Below are 23,013 nucleotides of genomic sequence, written 5' to 3' on the forward strand. Positions count from 1 at the left end.
CACTGCCACAGTCCCACCAATTAAAACAGCCTGCTGGAGTTCAATTCTTAAATAAATGCAAAGTTAAGTAAATGATCACCAGCGAAGATAGATAGGACGGGGAGGCCCAAGTGCCAGCACTGCATCCGACGAGGATGGGAGAGGGACACTGTGCCACTGCAGGGGAGTAGGACCCATCCCCAAATCCCACACCTGCCATGCCTGCAAGGCCTGGGTCCTGCAACCTAAAGCTATCCCGAGCCCCAGAACGCAGGAGGGCAACAGATATCCAGAGAGAGCCCCTGATCTATCCACGTGCTCAGCCCATTTGCCTCCATGGCACTTTGCTGCCTTTATCACCTGGAGAGAAAATCAGGTGCTATGAAAAGGTAGTGAGGAGTAATGATCTGGCTGTGCCACTGAAATCCAGGTCACAGCACTGTGAGGCTGAGCCATTTCCCGTCCTGGCCATTAGAGTGGTGTCAGGCACACAAGGAAATTGCTCGCCCTTAATGCAGATTTAGTTGTTCATTGCTGCTGCTGTAGCAAGTTCCAGAGCATTGGTCAAGGCAGACAGCTGCAGAATGTCACATGGAAATACAATTTACTGTGAGCTAGGGGAAAAGCAGTACCAAAATGCAAATCTTGTTTGTTCAAGGGCAGAAGGAGTTTAAAGGCTTATGTTCTGGGCAGAAGGAGCATCACCTGGACATTGTTCTCCATTCACCTGAGAACAGAGCAAACAGCAACGCATGGCCACTTAAAACTACTGCAACTACATGTAGGCAATGCATGGAAACACTTCTTGGCCTTCACCAGGTGAGCAGAAGTGACCAGAGCTATACAACACAACGATGCCCTCAAAACCTAAATAGGGAGTGACCATCTGCATAAGGCAGGGAGATGACTCCTCATAGCACCATGCTCACATTTCCAGCTGATGAGCTTTCCAGAAACCCTCACTAAAACCCAACCTGCAGCTGACCTCAGCTACTTTCTCCTGCTTAAAAAAATGAAATACTGACAGAATCGTTTCCTCTTCAGTTCTGTGAAGACTTGGAAAGTAAAAAGACAATTAAAATGAGCAGAAATGGATCAGCAGCACTGCCCCCTGGGGATGTCTCACCAACTACAATGGGAAGGGGACCAAACCCTTAGCACAGGGGATGCAGGTGGAAGCTGCTCAGCAGGGATGGTTTAGATAAATATCATATAAAACAGCTCGACCCCCATTCCTGTGCAGCAATGTATTTGCTTGTATTTACCACCCACATACTATTTTATTAAGACATAATCTCAAATGAGAATGGTTGCCATTGCTGAAGTTTATTTTAACATATGGCTAAACAGGGCTAAGAAAAACATGTAAAATACATTTTAATGTGCTATTCCTGCCTAATGGTTTTTGTAATTTTTTTAATACCTTATATATATTTATACATTCCAAACTCTGGGAGGGCAGGTACGTTAAAAAATTATATCAGTCACATGGTGATTGCTAAATGAAAAAAGCACTGTGGTTCCTTTGTATTAACCCCAAACCACTAGCACTGTTAGAGTTTTCAGTGGGCAAAAGGTAATTTGTAGTTTCATAAATTCTGTTCAAGACATCATAGTTCTTACCTGGTCACAGCTGTCAGGTGCTGATACACCACGGTGGCGGGGTTTTAAAAGCAGAGATGGATGTCTTGTAAAAAGCCCCAGGCACTTAAAAGCCAGAAAAATTCTTTCAGTTCTGAAAAAGCCCAGTTCAAGTCTTGCTTGGGGTGAGGAGCTTTTGCTACGGTTCAGCACAGCATTCAAACCACATGTCTACTGCTAAGCACAGGAGGAGCCTCTGCTGCCTGTGATAAACCACCCAGGTGTGCAACTTTAGGATTTGCCACTTAACCATGGGTATCAGCACACCCTTAATGGGAAGCCATTAGCAGAACCAGCCTCACATAAAACCATCAGCGAGCCCCAAGGAGGGCTGTGAAGATGGGGAAGGGTCTGGAGGGAAAGAGGAAAGGCTGAGGTCCCTTGGGCTGTTCAGCCCAGAGGAGAGCAGACTGAGGGGAGGCCTCATGGCGGCCTGGGTCTCCACTCAGATCAGAACACATCAGAACACCCTGATCAGTCCCCGCTTTTCAGCCTTGGTCCTTTATCCCCTTACGAAAGCCCGCTCTGCAGAATTTAATTGGGTATATTCTAAAATATCAGCTTTGTTTCTTCACCAATAAAGCAGAAAGCCACTCTCTCACATGTTTATTTGAAATAGGGATTTAGTGAGTATTAAACGCTCCCCTCTTAGCTAAAGTTCCAGGCCAGGATTTAAGTATCTGTGTTACAAGACGAATTTGAGTTTTAACTCGCAGTAAGCACATTCTAAAAATGGAATAAAATAATGAAATCCATGTGCAAATCTCTGCCCCCCCGGTAACCCTCGTGACCCAAATACAGCCCAAACTCCGACCTGTGCGGGACGTTCACCTCTGCTCACTGCTTGCTGGAAGGAAAACAAGCCAGAAAGCCAAGACAGAAAACACTCCCTAATTCTGTATTTTCTGCTGATTTCCCTCAGAAGAAGAGAAGGGCAGACCAATGGGGGGATGAACTCAGAGGCCACTTGAAAAGGCCACTTTACACACACTGCATTCTTTATGCATTATTTACATCTCCGCTTGCATCCTGTTTTGATGTAAATCCTACTTCACTGCTGTCTGCAAAACTAGCAAAACTAGCAAATTCCTGCAGATCTGGCAAAGCACTTAACACTGCTTAGCTCCAAGCCCAGCAGCTGCTCAATGGGGCTATTCACAGACAGCTCTTCTTGCACCCAGAGGTGCTGAGCTGCTTTCCCAGATCCCAGAGCAGTACCTAAGCCAGGCAGATTATTTCCACCTATGCCCTTTGACTGCAAGTGACAATGGCAAAACCAAGCAAATCAAGCAGAATATGATGAGTGTGATTCGTTTTGAGCTGGTTGCCTGAAGGCAGCTGTGGCTGAGCACAAGTAATGGGCAGCCAAGGATAGGATTGCTGATCCCAGCCCAGCTCGCTGCCAGAGAGGTCAAGTGGTATTATTCTGTGTATTCCTGGAAAATACTTGAGATGAGCTTCATACCAGTCATTGGGTTATCATCTCATGTCTGGTTTCTTTTTTCTTTTTTTTAATAAGAAAAAAAAAGGAAGAACTGTAGCTTTTTACATCCACTGAATCAAACTCCTTATAATTAGGGCTGCTGGTTTCCGTGGCAACAAGGATCTTACTCCTTTTTATGTGAAATAAAGAAAGAATAGCTACAATCCAGCTGTCCGCATGGCCTGGGCAGTGCAGCCAGCAGAGGGACAGCACTGCAGGGCGGATCCGCTCTGCTCCTGGCAGCACTGTGCTGAAGGGGGATGCACACTGAAATACCCAATCTTTGGCCAAAATCACAGTGAGAAGTTGACAGTGATTTCTCCATCCTTCGTCCCCTTGCCCATGGACATCACCAGTGCTGCTCTTTCTGGAAGAGCAGCATTGCTCCCACCCTTCCCCAAGGGCTCCACAAGCTCCTCTGCGATGACTTCACCTATAATAACAACTTCCAGAGCCCAGTGTGCTCCAGAGGAAAATAAACTCCAGTTATTTTTTTCCTTTTATAGCACTCTTATTTTAAGAATTTGATGTGGGTGGAAAAGAAAAGACACACCTATCGTGGCTGGAATAAAGCGCTGGGCATGATGTGGCTCTGGCAAGCAGGGAAGTGAATCACAAGAGATCCGCGCCGACTTTCTGAAGTAGTAATTTGCCTGGGCCAGGCTGCTGTCACAGATGCTGCTGTTTTTATGTGTAATTTTGTGCTGCTTTTTCAAACATGCAAAGAAAAAAACAGCAATGTAATAATTCTCAACAGCATGCCTGCATTGCTCTGCACATTGCTGACGACAAACACGTGTAAGAAAAAAATAAAACCCATATTAAATGCTGAGAAGTACAGCTGCAGAGCTCAGTTTGGGGAAAAGAAATGTTTGAGCAAAAGTGGGTGACCACGGACACAGCCTGCCTCGACACCCTTGTGTGCAAAGGGGAATCAAAGCCAGCATCGTTTTCTGCATCAGCATGTGGCAGATAACACCGCTGCCGACTGAGCCTGATTTTATTTCACAAATCAATACTGAACGCTTAAGAACAGAGCTGGCTGGAAAAGGCTTTGTTTGTGGATTTCCATGAGGAGAAAGCAAATTTTCTGTTATAAGTTCAATGCTGACATTTCAAACGAGCAAGCTGACTTTCAACCAAAAGCTCGGGACCTGAACAGCTGAGATGGCCAAAAGCCCACAGATCTCCTCTGAGAAGCTGGACCTGGTGATGTTCCAGGTGGTTTCTCCCCCTCTTCCTATTTCTGGAAACACCACACTGAAGCTTGTACAGATAGCAGCTTACAGGGTCATGCACTGGGATGTCCCCTCTAGACATCGTGCACCCCACGCACATCAGTTGCTCCAAAAGTAATACAAATAATACAATAACACTATCTGATAGAGCAAATTCTCAGCTATAACACACTACTTTTCAACATAGTCACTACCATTATCTGTGCATTTTCACCGGTGATGAACAAGAGCCTGCATGGCATGCTCATAAAAATCTGCACCAGTTTAGGCAGATACAGTTTCACAGCTGCTATGATGGTGCTGTTGCTAGGAAAATACTGCCCTTGCAGTCCAACTTTCCCTGTGCTACCATCCACTGATTGATCTTCATAGCTTTCAGCAAGTGCTGATGAATGTCAGTGGGTGCCATTCCACATGGAGGAATTCAGTTCCAGACCTTTGCTTCTTCAAGTGCACTTCCATCTCAGACATTGCCTCTCTGCAGCCATCTGTTGCATGACAACAAAGTAAAACAGGATATTGGCAGGAAGGTTCAACCTCTGCTGCCATACCACCAACATCCACCTCTGATGTTGTGGGCCAATATAATAAAATAGGAGGCATTACTTTTGGAGCAGCACTTGTACGTGAGAACCCCAGCTGGGTAGGTCCCTTCCCTTGCTCCTCTGTTTCCCCAACCCCACGCAGCCCCAAGATCTGCTGCAGAAAGCCATCCAGCTCTGAAGAACAACAGAACGAGGAGCGACACCAAAAGGAGCTCTGAGTGCCAGCAGTGAGCGTGGATTCTCAAGGAGAATGGGCAGCTCACGGGACAGAAAAGCACCTGGGGTTAAGAACTGCTCTGAGTCGTACCTGGCTTGGAAAGTCCCTGAGCAGCCCATGTTCTGGGTGGGGAAAGCAACTCAAAGCCATCAGCACTGCTCCCTGCTCCCCACCAACCACACTGCGCCCTGACTCACCGCCTCTCCCTGCTCCCAGACAGCATCGTGCTCCAAGAACCACAGCCATGGGATTGCTGTTTGTCTAGGCTTGGACACCAGAGCTTCAGTAGAAAGAACAGAAACCCTACATTGGAGGAGTCATTCCCTTTGCTCCCAGGAACTCGACAGACCTGTTTCTTCCCCTGAAGCTCTCGCAGGTTACAAGCACCAGGGAAGTTTTGCCAAGGAAGCTTTTCAGCCCAAGCCTGACATTAAATAAAGCTCAGATTCACGGGATGCTCTAAACAAACTCAATAGGGACAGAATGTGGCACGAGGCATTTGCAAAATTCACTTTGGAAGCACGCAGAGGTACTTATAACGATATCCATCCCGATCAAAGTGATTTATATTTTTCACAAGTGAGCAATTCGCTTACTAGGAAAAAGACAAATTTTTAATTCAATTTCTGTCAAAACAATATTTTCTTGTTGCTATGACAGCTAAAAGGAAAACCTCTTAACTGCAACAAGCAGCTAATGGTATTGCTGCACATTCCCAGAAGCAGGAGCTTGGGGAAGGAACATGGCCATGTGCATCATTTTTGGCTCTTTGGTTTGATGGGGATTTTTGAAAAGGATAGGCTGAAGCTAAGGAGAAAGGAGTCTCTGTGGAGCTGGGGAGATGTCTACAGACCACTGGAGCCTCATACGCCTGGGACCCAGCAGAGTCCAGGGATGCTCATTGGGTTTTCACATCAGGCACCCATAACTCTCATCACACCGAGATATACGATCCTGGAGGGGAATGACATCTGCTGCCCATCAGTAGATATGGCTGCAATCCAACAGCAATAACAGAAAGGCTGAAATATATAACCGTGTCTTTTCCTTATGTTCCTCCTCCATAGCTACCAACCTCACAATGTGAAAGAAGTGCCCTGATGAATAAATATCTTCTTTTCCTTAGCAACAGTTAGCAACAGTCAAGTCTTTTCTTCTTCTTCTTCTTTTTTTTTTTACTTGCTTAAAAGAAACACATCTCGAGCTAACACAGACGATTTAAACGGCAATAAAAATAGTATGTGGGTGTAATCAAAATCGCTGAAACACAAATCACACTTTTTAGCCTGGGTTATTTTAAAGCATGAGTAGAGCTGCCAGTCATCTGTAGGAACGAAGTGGAGAGGGCTGGAGGGGTAAGGAAAAATGCCCCAAGATTTTTGGAAGGACAGCACAGTACTGTCCAAGTAAGCTCTGGAACAGGGATGAGTTCCCAGTGTTTGTCTTCAGTTTTTGCTACAACTTGAGTTGCTGCAACAGATTTATCTGTCTACAAACTGCAGAGGTCTCCAATAGTCAAAAATCTGCTAAATGCATAACCCCAGCACACAGAAAACGTACTCTTTTCACAGCTCTATTCCTTTAACAGTTCATTTAAGACGTCTGCCTTGCATTTTTCCATTTGGTGTTGGGAAAATGTTTTCTTTCACCTGGCTTAGAGCCCAATTCAACAGAAAAAGAAAGCCCTTCCCGTATCCATGGGGCCCCGCACCAGAAGGCATGGGACTAATGTTACCCTGAGCTGGGCACTTCTCATCTTGTATCTTGGCCACCAGATACACAGGGCCCTGCCTTCTGCCCCTCGCCATTCATGGGATCATTTCATCCTCTCTTGGATCACATCTCCCATTGCTGATGCTCTCAGATGGGCAATCCCAAGTCGCCAATCTGCTCCCTGCAGCCCTATGGTATAGGAAACATTTCCCGCAGACATGGATGGCTTGAGTTCTAAATGAAACCTTACTGCTCCTTCTCAACCAAAATAAATATTCCTGATTTTCACACCTTAAAGCCAGCAACAGAAATCACAGCTGTACCACATAACAAAGCCTGGTTCCTACCCAAAACTAAACAAAGCCAAATACCACTTAATTGCAAAGCAAAACCATGGAGCGCTCGATCACAACACAAATCCTGGCCTTAACCATGGTTCTTTCCACTCCCCAGCCTCGCTCCCAATAGCCCTGTCCCCAAAACTACCACTACGCGGTCCTTTTGATTCAAACCAACGTATAGATGGTCCTTTTCATTAAATCTCCAATAGCTACAAACACCACCTCGCTCACTGCCATCCCACCTGCACAGAGCAACAGCAGCCTGCTGTCAGCCACTTTGGTGTGCACTCCTGTACCACATCACAGATATGGGTGGTAGCCACAGTCACCAACTCACATTATAGGGTAGAAACCTTTGCATGTAGGATTCCTCGTTTCTCTTGTCTTGTCTGGTTTGCAATATACCATGTGCCATCACATCCCCTTGTGTCCCATATCAGAGCACTGATAACACAGTGCTCAAAGGAAAATTTGTTTTAGGGAAATGAGAGGGCTTGGCAGTTCAGTGGGGAAATAATGCTCTGCAGGACACCTGGCTGCAGGGGACACGTGGGCAGGTGAGGGAGATGGTAATGGAGTTGGGCAGCTCCGATGCACCGAGCTTTTATTTCTCTGGAGACCCAGGGAGATAACAGCATTTGGTTCCTTCTCTCTGACTCTTTCAGGATAAAGATTGTTTCAATTTTATTTATTTATTTTAAACTGGAGCTCAAGATTGCAGAAGGCAGCTGAAAAAGCCCAGCTCCTCCGGTTGAAACTGCATTAACAACACAATCCCTTCCCTATCCTGCTTTAGGCCAATAAAGGAAATACTTCAGGTGCTTTTGAGAATGAGAATACTCTCATGGGCTTCAGAGAAGGAGAAGCCTGTGACAGAGGCTGTGATTCACTGGGGGCCAGTTCCCATCACACCTAAGGTCAGGACACTGTACTGCCCACTGCGGGGCCTATGTAGGTGTACAGCCACAGTGATTGACGGGATGGTGTCAGACTGCACCAACCAAGCTTTATGCTTTCCTATAATATGTAGATATTTAAATCCCTAAGCCTGAAGTGAAAGAATTTAGAAGATCCAGCTATAAGAGATCTGCTCCCAAATCCTCATCGCTTTTCAATGCAAGTCTCATGCACATTATGCTCTTTCTGCATTGAATGTGCCCTAAAGGTGGGGATTAGGCAGGCATTTGATTATGCCTTTTATGTTTATAGCAATTCACTTCCAAACCTTTACTAACTTTAATTAAATGCTACATTTTCACTGCCTTGTCCTGAATTGAGAGAGAGCAGGAGAGGAAAATCTGTCCTCAAACAGAATTCGTATTTCTAAAGCACCTTTTTCTGTGCAAGCACCTTGGGGCTATTGCATAAAAGCATTCTGAACTGCCTTAAGAAGTATCGGTGAAGACATCAAAGCAGCTCTAACACCAGGACTCACACAGACCTGAAGACATTTAAGATCACATTTGCAAGCAAGAAAAATCCTAGGACAGCTCCTGATAAAGCCAACCACGGATCTCTTCAAAAGGTGGACACTGGGAGAGCGAGAGCAGCCAAGCTCAGCAGCAAACACCATCACCTTGGAGGAAGCTCATAGAAGGGGGTTGGGGATTGAAGAGCATGGTGGTCTGCACAGCACTTGGTGCAGGCCCGTGTCCTATTTCTGAGCTCCATTCTCCATAATAGCATTATCTAGCTGTGGATGTCCCTGTTCATTGCAGGGAAGTTGGACTAAATGACTTTTAAAGGTCCCTTCCAACTCAAACATTTCTGTGATTCTATGATCATCACTTCCCTGTGAGACCAGGCAGGAGCCAAGTGGTCCCAGCAAGGAGAGGGGATAGATGGTTGATTTGGACTAAATTGTAACTGCAGCTTAGAAATCAGGATTTTACCCTATTTTAAAATCTGGGTAGAGAAGAAAGCACTCTCAGGAACAGTAGTCAGATCAGAACTCTATGGATCTCATATGATCAGCTGAGCCTGCCCTTTGAGGCCAAGATAGAAGAATGACATCAAATTTTTATCAGTGAAGAAATTCACGCTTAGCTTGAGCAGCAGCACATCTCTGCAGCCCATTGGAACAAATCCACGCTGCACAAGGAGAATACTAAAAAGCCTCAGTTAAAATCTCACCGGACAGCCAGCGCCAAGGTTGAAGCTGCAGACAACTCTGCAGAAAAGCAAAAAAACATTGAATCTGGAACGAGATCCTCATTTGTTCTGCTATTCCCCAAACCTGTGTGTCTTAAATGATACACAGGCGCTAGCGATGCTGCACCTAGGTCACAATTTCCCCACCCTATGTGCTTGAGGGCAGCAAAATGAGAAAGATCTCTGCAGCTGTGGATGGTGCATGAAATCCACCCAAGCAGACAGCTCACCCTGAGCGATCACAGCCTGCTTGAAGACCCCAAACAGCTTTGGGGGGATTTGAATCATTGATAAGCCTTGAGCTCACCCTCGGGGCCGGTCTGAAATTTCACTTGTTGGGTTGCCATGGTTAGAAACACAGTGAGAGTGTGCACCGTCACCATGCTGCAAACCTATCCATTGCTTAAATCAAAACAGCTTAACTTTTCCTGGCTTGCACAAAGGCATTTCCCAGTGAGAACCACCATCAAGACAGATTTTGGCCTTTTAGCTGCACTTCTTGCCATCAAAAAGCATTAGGAAGATGTAAAGCTGTATTTTACCTAACCTAAAATGCCTATAAAAGGCCAAATACTTTTCGTTTGAAGTCTGTCATCGCCTGCCTTGTGCTGAAGACCACATGTCAGGTCCCTGAGAAACTCAGGGCACGTCTCCCACCAACCTCCCCAGGGCCAGGATCCCACCCAGACCTGGAGGAGTTCGGGCCAAAACGAAAGCTTAGACAGTTCCTGCATGCACTCAGAGAGTGGCTGGAGGAAAAGCCAGCACTTAACAGCGCTAGCAGCCCTGCAAAATTTTACAATACACAACTCTCGCGTTAGAGGATACATTTCTTTCTTCATAAAATATATTGGGCCTTTCCACCAACTCCCTTTATTGGTCCATTTGGCTACTTGCTCCTTTTATGAACTACTCAAGTTCCAGCATCATCTGGAAAAGCCCAAAAGGCAAAACGACGTGCAGGACCCCCTTAAACACATCTCTGCCACCAGGATTTGGGCACCACGCGTAAAGGCAGAGAGGACAGGAGCCAACAGACAGGGCAGCTGGGCTTCAACATCCGAAAGCAACGCACAGCACCTTTTAAATTCATTTCTTCTTACCGTCTGCAAGCTCCTCGAGCTGCAAAGTTGATACAAATGCTCCAAACCACAGTGCTTTCACCTCGGTGCAAAATCCACTCGGTAGCCAACAAGTGGTTAAGGCCGGGGATGGTTTTTAGCAGCCTTCTATAGCTCTTCCATGGGGGTCCTTTAATGGCTACAGTTAAAGAGCAATCTTGCACGAAGGTCCACACGCTAACATAACAACATATTTTAATGGTGTATTTAAGTAGTTTCATTTCATTTCGTTCATAGCTTATTGACATTGGCTAAGGTGAGTCGTGAGGCTCAAAGGTTGCTCCTACAATGCTGGCTGCCCACAAGTGCGCTCTCTCCAACTGCACACTGCCAAATCTGTGCTAATGATGCAAAGCTCCTGCAAAACATCTTGTAACCCTCATTTCCCACTGAGCTGCCTGCCCAAAGCGGGATAATGATCAGCAAAGCCTATAAGATAGGCAAAACCAAGCAGCATGGGTACATGGTGGGGTTCTAGCTGTGCTGTGATATTGTTCTTCTGCTCTTTGTCCCTGTCCTGAAGCTGCGGGGGTTGAATCCCAGTTAGCTTAGGGACATCTGACTGGTGAGATGTTGCCCAGCTGATTGCATAGCTCCAAAATGTGTAGAACAGGAATTGGTCTAACAAGTCTGATCCCATCCACAGCCCAGCAAGGTCTCCAGGAACACTGCCCAGGGATAATTATCAGTATTCATCAATGTAACTGCAATTTTACCCAAGTGAGAAGGGGCTCTGCAGTACACCAGCAGCTGCACCCTCATGTGCGTCATGCCTGAGCTGCACCAAGGTCTTACTAAACATTTAGACAAAGATGAATGCTGCTCGCACCAACCCCATACAGACTACTTACAGCTACTGCCTTCCCATCACAGAGCTTGCTTACAAAACCCCTACCACTAATCTTGGGTTACTCCCTAACATCCAAACCTTAATTAGTACCTGTTACAATAAGGCCCCTCCAACATTCCCACATTTCTCTAATCTCCACACTCCACAACACCCAATGGCAAAATCCACCTTGCTGTGTGCTTGGCATTTGTTGGTTATCTCCAACCTCATGCCCTCTCACACTGCTTGCTGACCTGTATTTCACACAGAGATGTCAACATGTCCACCTCTTGCAGTACTGCTGTCAGAGATTCAGATTAACCCAACCCAAATACCAGGCTCTGAGCACCTGATCAAGCTGTAGATGTCCCTGCACTGGAGTTGGAACAGATGGCCTTTAAGGGTCCTTTCCAATTCAAATGACTCTATGATAAGTAGCTCACTGGGGATGACACAGGACATCTGAATTCCTCAAGAATTAACAACTGAAAACTCAAAAGTTAATCTCTAGACTGTGATTGCAAGCTTGCTACCCTTTACTACCCAGGGCCTCTTCTTCTTGCCTTCCCACACTGAGCATGGAACAACACAGCATGCACCCCATCCATCTCCAGCAACATCACAAGCATTTCAGTTTTATATTACATGCTAGGATTATTTTTATATATGCGCCACCCTACATCTTTTTATATGCACACACACACATATAACCAAAACACACACACACAGTATTTAATATCTGCAAAACAGAACGCGAGCCCCGTGGTTTTCTCCATGAGCCTCCCAGCTCAGCAACACCGAGTGCCCTCTGCTGTACAAGACGACAAATGCTTCTTTACTTAAAGAGGAGATTGTTATTATTTCAAATACGTGTACCTCCACGTAGGATAAAACATTTGTTAAAATGATGTGCAACCACCTCGAGTGCAACATGCAGAACTAATGCCATGAGGTCGCTGCTGTCGGGCACCGAAGGGCTCATGGTGTTCCCTCTAGGGCACATCAGCACAGAGTAAATAGCCTGTGCTCAACTGCATGGTGTACACTTCAAAAATGTTTTATTTATATGTTTGAAAATAGCTGAAGGAAATCAGAGCAAACAATATAGCTTTATCATCCAGGCGTTTATCAGATAGCCTTCACGCTTCGGTGAATCCCACACCTATTAGAGGTACACGCTGGAACCATCAAATGGAAACATGAAATCATTTTTCTTTTGTTAAACACCATTGTTCCTGCTACTGGAAGGAAAGATAATATTAAAACATATTCAAATGTATGTATTGGAAACCTCTACATCCTGTAATAAATTATGCACTTGATATTAAAAATCTGAGCTACACTGCACATACTTGACTTCAGAATATTAACTTTTATTGTCTTCTCACTTCCCAGCTCCTCTCCAACCTGACATTTAAAGGGGCCGAACTACCAGCCCATGGCCTTATTAAATCCAAAAACAGATTTAATAAGGCACAGACCAGTCTTGGTGATGAATGTTACCATTTGTTTGGCACGTGAGCAGGGAAAGCTGATCACCCCTGTCCTCCTCTGCCTGCAGGTTCCTTACACGTTGGGCAGCCTTGAGCAACAACCTGCTTCCAGCAGGGCTGTGGCCTTTGCAAGAATGGTGCTTAAAGCTGCACAGCATCCAGAAATCCCAGCTGCCTGCCTGTGCTCCTGCTGGAAGGACTCCATTCCCAACAAAGGCGGTCGCTTTCCAGCCAACATTTCCTAGAGGTGGCAGCACCCTCAAAACTGTCCTTCTCTTCTGCCTTCTTGTAAATGTGTTCAGATTAAGCTGATCAAAAAGGGCAACCTGATCAAGCTGTAGGTGTTCCTGTTCATTGCAGAGGAATTGGACCAGATGGCCTTTAAAGGTCCCTTCCAACTCAAACAGTTCTGTGACTCCATGAAAAATACTCATTTTTTTCATTTAAATTAGACCATCCATCAATACTTTCCCCCAACAAAAAGTTGGTATCTTTAACAACTTTTCAGCTTGTTCATCTAAGTGATTCTTGTCCTAGTTTCCCCATCTTGGTTGTAGGCCAAGCATCACTGGCTGAGCCAAAGGGAGCATAAAAGCATCTTTCTAAGACGCTATAAAAAGGAAGAATTGGATCCTGGAAGCCTATTCACTGTCATGCCTTAGGTATTTAAGGATCAAACACACATTTGTGAGATGACAGAAGGTGAAAGGTGGCTTTGAGACTTCTTGGCATCTAAGGAACCCTCTGAAAACATCTTTTTAGAGCGCAGAACACAGGCACAGCAACGCATCCCCACGGCCACAGCAGGGGACAGAAGTGTGGATGGTCACTGCTGGAGCCACACCGGGCACACCGCAAAGCAAACAGCTGAAGGCAGGGAAACAGGACGCACCCTGCACACACTGGGGAAGTTTCCTATGGTTACTGCTGCCATGGAAATATTTTTTTGTTGGCCCGCTCTAAATAATACCTCTCTCTTTGGCTATAGCGCGTTCCTCGTGAGGGTGAGACTGAAGAGATGCACGCACTATCAGTTGCGGGGCTTTCCTTCCTCGTTCCCCAGGGCCAATGGGTTGGTTTCAAGAAGAGGAGGAAAAAAAGTGGGGAGGAAGGGAGGGAAAAAAGACAGTGCTTCCTAATTGCTCCCAGCTGCGGCCAAGCAGCTCCAACCCGGCTGCCAGGAGCTGCAGGCAGCTTCCCCAGAACAGCCGAGGGCTCGTGAGCATGAGAACCCCTCGCAGGGACTCCTCCACCCACGTAAGGATTTCAGTAATTACATTTATATACTCTCCTTATCAGTGAGAGCAGCCATTATGTCTTTTATCGCCACAGCAGCAGCATCCGCACAAGGGCAATGGATAGGGGATGAAATATTTGCTGCGACGGCAGAGCACAAAGTGCCTCCCTCGGTGGTGAGAATAGTAATTGCGATCCTTAGCACTCGGAGTGCTAAGCTCCAGCATCAGGGCCCTGCAGAGAGCCACGCAAGGGGGAAGAAATGGCCTCTCCAATGGCAGAGAGCACCCTGAATTTCTTATGGATCTATTTTGTTAAATCTGAGGACAGCTCTGGCCATTGGGGTTTCCCTGAGATAAAGGCTCGTAACAACACTGGCCATGCTCACCCCGTAATCAGCTTCCCTCGCGTTGGACAATCCTGCTAACATTACAAATTCCTCCAACATTAGATAGCGACCACAGAGCAGAAAGATGGGGAAGAATCCTCAGGCCCAGGTTTCCTGGGAGTTTGTTCATCAGAGAAAAAATAAGCATCCAAACGAGCATCATCATGAACTGCAAAACCATCTGCCCAAGAGCCAGGCTGATGCTATCTGCAATCCTTAAGCTGGGTGATATACTTACAAGGCAGACAATGAAAAGGCAATTGATTATTTGAAGAGTGACTCAGTGATATAATAAGGATGGATTACTGGGGCCGGAGGGTGGGGAGCCTGAACAGAATAAAGGGCTGCCGATTGACTTTTTAAAGGCAAACAGGGAACAAAAAACAAGAGAAACTCTCCAAAGGGCTGAGCAGCTCTTGACAGCAGAGGAAGGCATTCGTCCCTCAGCTCCTCCCCCGTTTTTGACGCGCCCCATTACTTGGGCTGGAGGCTGCAGGGAGCACAGCACCTTGCCCACTCAGCTGTGGAGAGCTGTTAAATCAGTGCACCACCTCCCACTAAACCACATGCAAGGTGGCACCCGAATTTGTAGCTGTAGCCTCCAGCACCGACAGCTGTCAGGAAGGAAATCCCTCATGCAAGCCCATCTATCCCGGCCATGTGCTTTGTGAGCTCTGTCTTGGGTGATTTCACCTGGGATGGAGATGTGCTTGGTGATGACAATCAGCTCAGTGATGCAGCTGGCGGTTGGACCCAGGCACTGAGAAAGGGTGGCTGCTGCCCTGCTGACATCGGGAGGGCAGGACACCCACATTCACGCTCACACCAGGCAGGGAGTACAGGAGCATCTCACTTGTTGCATGCTGAGATGCAGCTGTGGGCATTTTTCCAAACAAAAAGTGCAAACAAACAACAATAAAAAAATCCCACAAAATAAAACTTCACACTTAAAAATAATTGTTTAGACTAAGAGCAAAATATCAAGTAAAATCAGTGTTTTTCTGCTCTACCCCCTCACTCATCAGGTCCAATTACAATCACAAGAACAGAATGACCCCCCCCAAACCAGACTAAACCCCACATCACACTGTTAGCCTTTTTTCACCCCATTCGTAAAACTAGGATTACATGAGGCTGCTTCAAAACATGCAGAAAACATATCTACACAGCACTTTCCTATGAGAAATTTTGCTTTTAGGGCTTTCCTGGGCAGCTCTGCCCACAGCAACTCCAGTTACACCAGCTGCAGACTGGGGCTCCTGTGTTCAGATGAAATTTAATCAAGAAGTGTCCCAGCTCCTTTGAGCTCCTGCAATCCAATCCCCAATGGCTTGTAAAAGACTTCAGACAGTCTCCCTGGGCTTGCCCAGATACAGGCATGTACCTCACCTCTCCTCTGTACATCACATAGAAAAAAAATAAAGAATTTATTTTAGGCTTTTTGCCAGTGACAACACTGCCTGTAATGTTGTGGTGCTATGTTAAAATGGATATGGCGTTTCACAGCCAATACAAACAGGACACCTTATCTGTGCCTGTTGGCTTAGGGGCTGTGTTAGCAGCAGGGTATGACAGCGTGCAAGGGACAGCCAAAAAATTTGGTTGGGAGCCCCCAAACTCCTTTGGGCATTTATGGAAAGAAGGATTATACCAGGGTGAAGCTGGAAAATCCACGGGGATGTTTACACCCCGATGTACCCAAAGCCATATCCTGATGTCATGCTGCCCCTTGACAAAGTACAGTGAGATGATGGGCAGGATGTGCTCATTGCCCACCCAAGGCAAAGCCCTAGCTTGCATTTGGGAACCTCAACGTGGCTCAAACGCCTTCAGGGAACTCTGCCTCTGCTCCGAGTCTCTCAGAGGAAAATTCAGCCTTGATTTTTCAAATGCTTGCACAACGCTTGCACAAGTGCTTAATCTCACAGATGCAGGCGAGTAGGACAGCTGAAGTCATTTATACCAAGGGAGGTACAGCACAGGTGATGGGCAGCCACCCATCCCAAAAGCTGCCCCAACAGCAGTTGAAGGACACCAGCTTCGGCAGTGAGTCACTGGGCAAGGAACGGCTTCTCCCTGCCCAAACTGCTTACAACAAAAAACCCCAAGAACGAGCTCACTCTACCAACCCCAACAATGAGCTCAGAAATCAGCCAGCAGAAACCACTTCTGATTCCTTTGCATCCCTCGATGGGGTGTCCTTGTGGGACAGCCACCCACAGCCCCATGGGGACTCACCTCTGCAGCAGCACTCCCCTCTGGCACAGCTTTCCCTTTCCTGCAGGCTCCCCGCTGCAAAATGGAAATCTGTACAAAACACCCCAGGCCCCAACACTGCTCACTGGGGAAGCAACGAGAGCGTAAGCCTGTTCAAGATAAGGCATTGCTATTCTCATATCCCCAAAGCCTTTCAAATAAACATACAAGGAAGTGAAGAATATCTGAATCCTAAAGGAGAGAGAGGCACAAAGCATGTTATTCATGAAAGGGAAAAGCTGGGAGCGTGTATGTGAGAGATACATAACCTACTAAAAATGCTGAAAAACATATGGAAGCAATAATCTGTACTTTTTTTTTTTTTTTTTTTTTGAAGTAGAAACAAATGCTTCAGGATTTGGTGCTATTCGTTCACGTGCTGCATTAGAAATGTATCACTTCTCTGGATGAGGTACTAGTCACCAGTGGGAAGAAGGATGCATACTTGGGCTGCAAGCACACAGCCTCCTGTCACCCCATAGCCGTTTTGCTGGCCTCTACGCAAGGGTGGATCACGTCTGAGGACAGGAACTGTACAAACATGCTGAGCAAAGAACAGAAAAAACACTGCCACTAGCAACTCCCAAGCTACTGTCAACAAAACAGAGGCATGCGATGCAATGCGACCTAGCCACCGCCATCCAGCAACCTACCACATCTCCAAAGTTCTGGTCTACCACTTATTTGGTGGGTTTGCCATACTACACATCTCCTCTTTCCTTGTCCATGGGCTTCTGTGATGCGCCATCACTCAGCACCCTGAGCCGGCATTACCTGGGCTTTATAGAGTCGTTAAGGTTGGAAGAGACCACTAAGATCATCCACAACAACCATCAGCCCAACCCCACTGTGCCCACCAACACACAGCTCTCAGTGCCACATCTACTCTTTTCCCAACGTTCTCCTGCTCCCAGACCTGGCAAGGCCAGATGTCACAAGACTTCTGTAGTAGATGACAATGAAGCAATAAGTTATCGTAGCAAAGAAACACCTAAATAATAACCCAGAATATTGCTGAGTTCTGAGTCAGTTGGCCCAGAAACAGCCGCCCAGGGCCAGGCACGACCTGGGACACGTCAGCCCACATTGCAGTGTGACAGGAACACGCCGAGCAGATCTCCTCACCCCATGTGTTTGCAAGGGACAACAATTACACACGCACAAGAAAAAGAGACGCCAAGAAAAGATGCAAACCAGCAAGGCAGCCTTATGTCATGTTTACTGCTGTTATTTACCACTTCTGCAAGTGAGAAGAATAACTATGGCAACAAAGACTTCTCCCAGTGTTCTGAGACAATTGTTAAAATTATCTGCCACAGCGCCTGACTGCCTTCTCTCCGGGAGCTGCAGCACCCTGCTGTCCCTGAGCTCTGCAGCACAGGTGGCTCGTGTCCCCCACACCTCCCAGTACAGCTCTGCTGGGTTCAGCCTTCAGCAATCTGGGTTGTGTTGGAGCTGTTTGTCACTTTTAGGGTTTGCACACCCGCACTAATTGCATCAGGCAGCGACTGGCAGTTCCATCCGCCTCCCTTCTCCCAGCCCACCTCTCTGCAGGCTCTTCTCTGTGGGACATTATGCAAAAGACCCTTCTAATGGCCATCCCTTCACCCAACCCCAATGACAGCTTTATTTAAACCAAAGCTTGTTAACAAGCTGAATGGCACACAGCTTAATGTAATGCAGATCTGATTAGAAAACGGCAACCGGACTCCCAAGGAGTTGAAGATTTTTATTGAATTTGATTTCACTTCTCCCACACACAAAGCCACCTTTCAAGTATCAGCCTGCATTAACGGGGATTTCGTTGTGTGTGCCCAATTTCCATCCTCAAGAGCACGGCCCACACAGGTCCTAACATACCTTACTGACAGTCTGCCATAAAATAAAGTGACAGGGTTAGAGGAAGGATTTGCTCTGCTGTTCAGGACATGAGCAATTGCAGGTTGTTCTGGTTGTATCCCTATAGCTGCATCCTTGCAGACTTCACACCCAGGGATGATGGAATGCAACCTTCAGTCTGTTCAGACGTGGCTTGCTTTCTCCTCCTTGGGGTTAAATGATTTAGCACTGAGGATGGAACTTGTGTCTTACAACCAGAGATGGGATCTGGGAGCGCTGAGTGAAAGGAGGCAACATGTCCTGATCTAACAGTACAGGATCTGCAGCTCCCTGTCTGCAACACGTTATCAAGGGAATTCATCCACCAGCCTGAATGCAAGATCAGAGTTTAAGGGTAAGATTAAGGATATTCAGAAATGTACTCTAAGGCCAGGGATAGTTTTGCATTACTTGGGAATCCTCTTTCATCTTTTTTTTTTTTTTCCCCCCAAATCACAGAGATTGGTTTTATTCTGAAAATACAGCAGTTCTGCAGAATGCAATTTACTTTCAAGTGGTTTGCCTGGCTCAGAAGGATGCCTGTGCTCCTAGGAATGATCAATGCAGCCAACGCTCAAAGCCACTTCTCCATCTGAGCAAAGTGGCTTTTAAGAGAGTATGTGGGCGCAGAAACCTTTGGTGCCTGACAAAGCCATTTGCCTGCCTGATGGACAGATCACACCTAGAATCACAGGTAACGAGGCAATTCAGTCCTGCACGATCACGTATAGGACAACGTGTACACCAGCAACAGGGATGTGCTTTGGTTTCAGTGCCTACAAGCTCATAAATCCTTTTATTTCTCCCCAAAGCACATCACCAATTCCCATCTTTGAAGAAAAAAGCCCAATCCCCATTTATCAGCAAAATTCCGCTGTTAAAGGATCTTAAAAAGCTTTACGAATCCCCAGTGGTTAATTGATCTGGGTTTGTATCCTTAATCTGCAGATCTCCTTACAGACCATTGTTGTTTTCCAATCCCATTTGGGGAGTTAAAGTGCCTGTGAACATCCCCAGCAGGAGCTGCATGGCCCCATGCATGCAGGGCACTGCTCCTGAGCGTGCTTGGGACGGACGGAATGACTATTACACATCCTGTGCACTAATAAACCATTCACTAGTAAAACATGAGCATCCTTCCTCTCTATTGTGCTTTGGCAAACAAGCTGCCTTTCTGTTTTAATTGCATAATTACTCTTACATCGAGGCAATTAAATGTGAATGCATATGCAGCAGGGCTCAGCCTCACCGTCCCTGGTGCAAGGCGTGCAGCTGGAGCACACCTGCCCCACTGCAGGATGCAGAGCCGAGGGCACTAAAGATGCACACCCAGCCCTATACACTGCTGTCCCAGGTAGGTAACCCCTTCCTTCCTGAGAAGGATCCATCTATTTCAACCCAAATCCACGGTGGGACCCCCAGGGGGCAGCTGCGGGTAGGTGGGTGCTCCTGGCAGGGTGAAGCCTGCTGCTCAAGGGTTCTGCAGGATGCGGCACAGCAGGCAGTGTGCTGCTGCAGAGATCACAACCGCGTCACACATTTGACACCACCCAAGAAGCTCAGTGGCCTTTGATAAGATTGTATCAATTCCCCACTCCATCTTTCTAACCTAAGGGTAACATAACTTGCAGGAAACGCAGCACCTTATTCAGACCAGAGTAAAAATCCCTCTGCTGACCATCCCTTTTCTTTTTATCTTACACTTGAAAGTTCTCCGTGACACTTTAAAGCATTACGAGGCACCTCTGTGACAACACCTGCTGCCCCAGACCTCAGCCATGAGAAAACCTAGGGCAGCTCTTGAAAGTATTTTGTAAGTACTGGGAAAAAGACACTCAGGGGTGACCTCAAAGATCTAACACACGTGGCAGATCCCAATTAGCAGCAGGGCACAGCTCCTGCAGCCAGGAGACACCTTCACCTTCTGAAGGTGTGAGGTGAGGCACGGGACACTCAGATTGGCACCTGTGTAGGGTGGAGGAACAGGGCTCATCCATCACCTCCACTCATCCACCACCTGCAGATGCACCAGCACCATCTCCCAGGGGCAGAGCGCAGCCCATGGGCCCCCCTTCACTGCTCATCTGCAAGGCTAGAGCTTTAGATACAACTCAGCACTAATAAATCAATTCAGTGTCCTTCTCTTTGAGTTGGATCCATGCTTTAATCTGCTGAGATGCAGCTTTGAGAAGTAGGACGTGTGCTAGAAGCATAGCAGATACTGAGGAAATGGGGATAGACTATAAAATAAGGCTCTAATAAGGTCACTGAGGGCTCTAAGTCAGTATCAGCTTCTGAAGCCCCCAGCCCAGAATGTTTAATATCGCTAAATCCCAAATCACCTGTGAACTCACAAGATGGGGCTGACTCAGCACGAAGCCAAGGCTCTCAGTGCTCCATTTGCACCACATTATTGTCTTTATGGAAACACGGGAGAAAAAAATAAGAGGAGATTTGATCTTTCCCACACGCGCATCCCCACCCAGCCGGAGGAGAGGGCTCATCCATCTCAATAGCTGTATCACTGCTAGGCATCACCGAAGGGGCAACACCCTGCTGCGGGGCCAGGGGGATGCAGGAGCTCCACGCAGCCACCTGGGAGCACCAACCATGGGTCCCCCACAATGACCTCTTGCCATCCCACTGTTGCTGTTCCCTGCCAGGGTTGCCTGCACGGGGCAGCAGCAGGAGCCCCTGAATGCGGTGCGTGGTATGGAGCAAACCAATTCCCCCAGGGCTGCATCCCACAGCAGGTGCCAGCACAGCCGGGTGCTGCTCCACGGGGCAGAAAGCTCTCACGGGAGATGGAGACCCACCTGTTGAAGCAGGGGAATCGAGACCAACACGAACACTCCCCTAAAAGCCACATTTACACTCCTGAAGATGCTCTGTGGAGCTCCGAAACTCCACGTGGGGGGAGCGCCGGAGGGAGCCCTACCCGGGACGCGGTCTCGCTGCCTCCGAGCGGTGGGGACACGCGTGTCGCCGGGCCTTACCTCCACTTGTGCAGGACGAATCCGGGGCATTGGTCTCCGCAGGTGTTGCAGGGCTGGCCCCGCTCCGGCTCCCCCGAAGCCGTCAGCTGCAAGAAAAGCGGAGGTCACCCGGGGATAGGAGGGGAAATAGGGGGCACAGGGACACGGGGAGATGAGGGACACCCAGAAAAGAGGCGTTCGGGGGCGGCGGGGACACAAACGTGCAGCGGGACGGAGCCACAGGTGGGAGCCGGGGAGGGCCGAAGGGAGACAGACCCACCCCCGTCCCCAGCACTCACCGAGCGGCCCGAGAGCCGCTTACGGGAACCGCGGCCGAACATGGCCCCGCCGAGCCGAGTCCGAGCCCGAGTGCGCGGCAGCGGCCGCCCCGAGCCGCCCCCGCCCCTCCGCCGGGCCCCCGCCCCTTCCTCCCCGCCCCCGGGCCGCCAGGCACCGCCCCGGGAGGCCCGGCCGCCCCCCGCCCCGCGCCGCCCGCTGCCGTCGCTCCGCTTCAGAGTGAACAGCCCACCTCCGCCGCGCCGCCGTAGCGCTTCGCAGCATGAGGGTGGAAAGCGGAGACCCCGAAGGGATGGGATCGTGCTGCTCCGAAGGGGCGAAGGCTGAGGTTACAGCTGTGACCGGCTGGGAACGGTGTGGTTGGCTTTTGAACGTCTCTTGCAAAAAGTTCTAGGGTGATTGATCCTGAAAGATAACCCTGTTGCACAGGGTTTTTTTCATGGCAGTGGGAAAACGCTGACATTCCCTCGCCATTCTATTCTGCAGTTGCTATTTTTGCCCCTCCAGCCCCTCCAAGCTTCTTCTCATTGGTCCTTTCTGACGAATGTTCTCATCGTTTTCCTTCTTGGTTTCACTCTCTGTTTCTTCCTCCTGTGGTATTGCAAGGATATATTATGAACTCAGTGACAGAGGCAAACTCTTCAAACACATACAGATTGTGTCACATTGGAGCATCCCTACCTCTATAGAATCATTGTATCATTCATGTTGGAAAAGAGCTCTCAGGTCACCAAGACCAAGCCCAACCCACTCCCACCATGCCCTATGAGCACATCCTTCAGTGCCACATCTCCATGGTTCTTGAACATCTCCAGTGACAGTGACTCCACCATATGGTATACCATATAGGAGATGGTAATAGAGTGGTGTGGACATGGTACAGAGTGACTGTCATCTCCACTGAAGGTCAATAGGATTTCAGGGAATGAGCTTCATGCAAAAGAGGACCTGAAATTCAGCAGCACTTTGGGTGTCTTGCATAAGGTTCAGAATATTTAAAACTTCAATTAAAACTGCTGAAATAAAAGCATTAATGGATAGAGAACTTATAACAAGACTCGACGTGCTGTGGGAAATGCTTTAAAGGTGACCTGCAAATCCTTTTAATTGCTTTGCTGTTGCAAGAGATGCTGTGTGCCCTCAATAACAGGGCTGGTGAGGACATGGGCTCTAAGTTTAAAACAGCAAAAGTAAGTCAAAGTTGGAGGGTACAGTCCTTGGAGGTGTGGCTG

The 23,013-nt window shown here is 47.7% G+C and overlaps 1 protein-coding gene across 1 annotated transcript in view; it reads right to left on the minus strand.

The window, feature by feature from the left end:
* The window catches only part of PRICKLE2 (prickle planar cell polarity protein 2), an 89,400-nt gene extending 67,483 nt beyond the window's left edge, over positions 1-21,917 (minus strand). Inside the window, exons 1-2 of the mRNA XM_085235687.1 lie at positions 21,784-21,917; positions 21,506-21,591 (exon numbers count right to left, since the gene is read on the minus strand). Of these exons, the coding sequence (XP_085091813.1) occupies positions 21,506-21,591; positions 21,784-21,825 (128 nt within the window). The 5' untranslated portion in view covers positions 21,826-21,917. The remainder of the gene's footprint in view (positions 1-21,505; positions 21,592-21,783) is intronic.
* Between the last annotated feature and the right edge of the window lie 1,096 nt (positions 21,918-23,013).

This window comes from Meleagris gallopavo, chromosome 14, assembly GCF_905368555.1.
Source record: "Meleagris gallopavo chromosome 14, MGAL_WU_HG_1.1, whole genome shotgun sequence".
Lineage (NCBI taxonomy): Eukaryota > Metazoa > Chordata > Aves > Galliformes > Phasianidae > Meleagris > Meleagris gallopavo.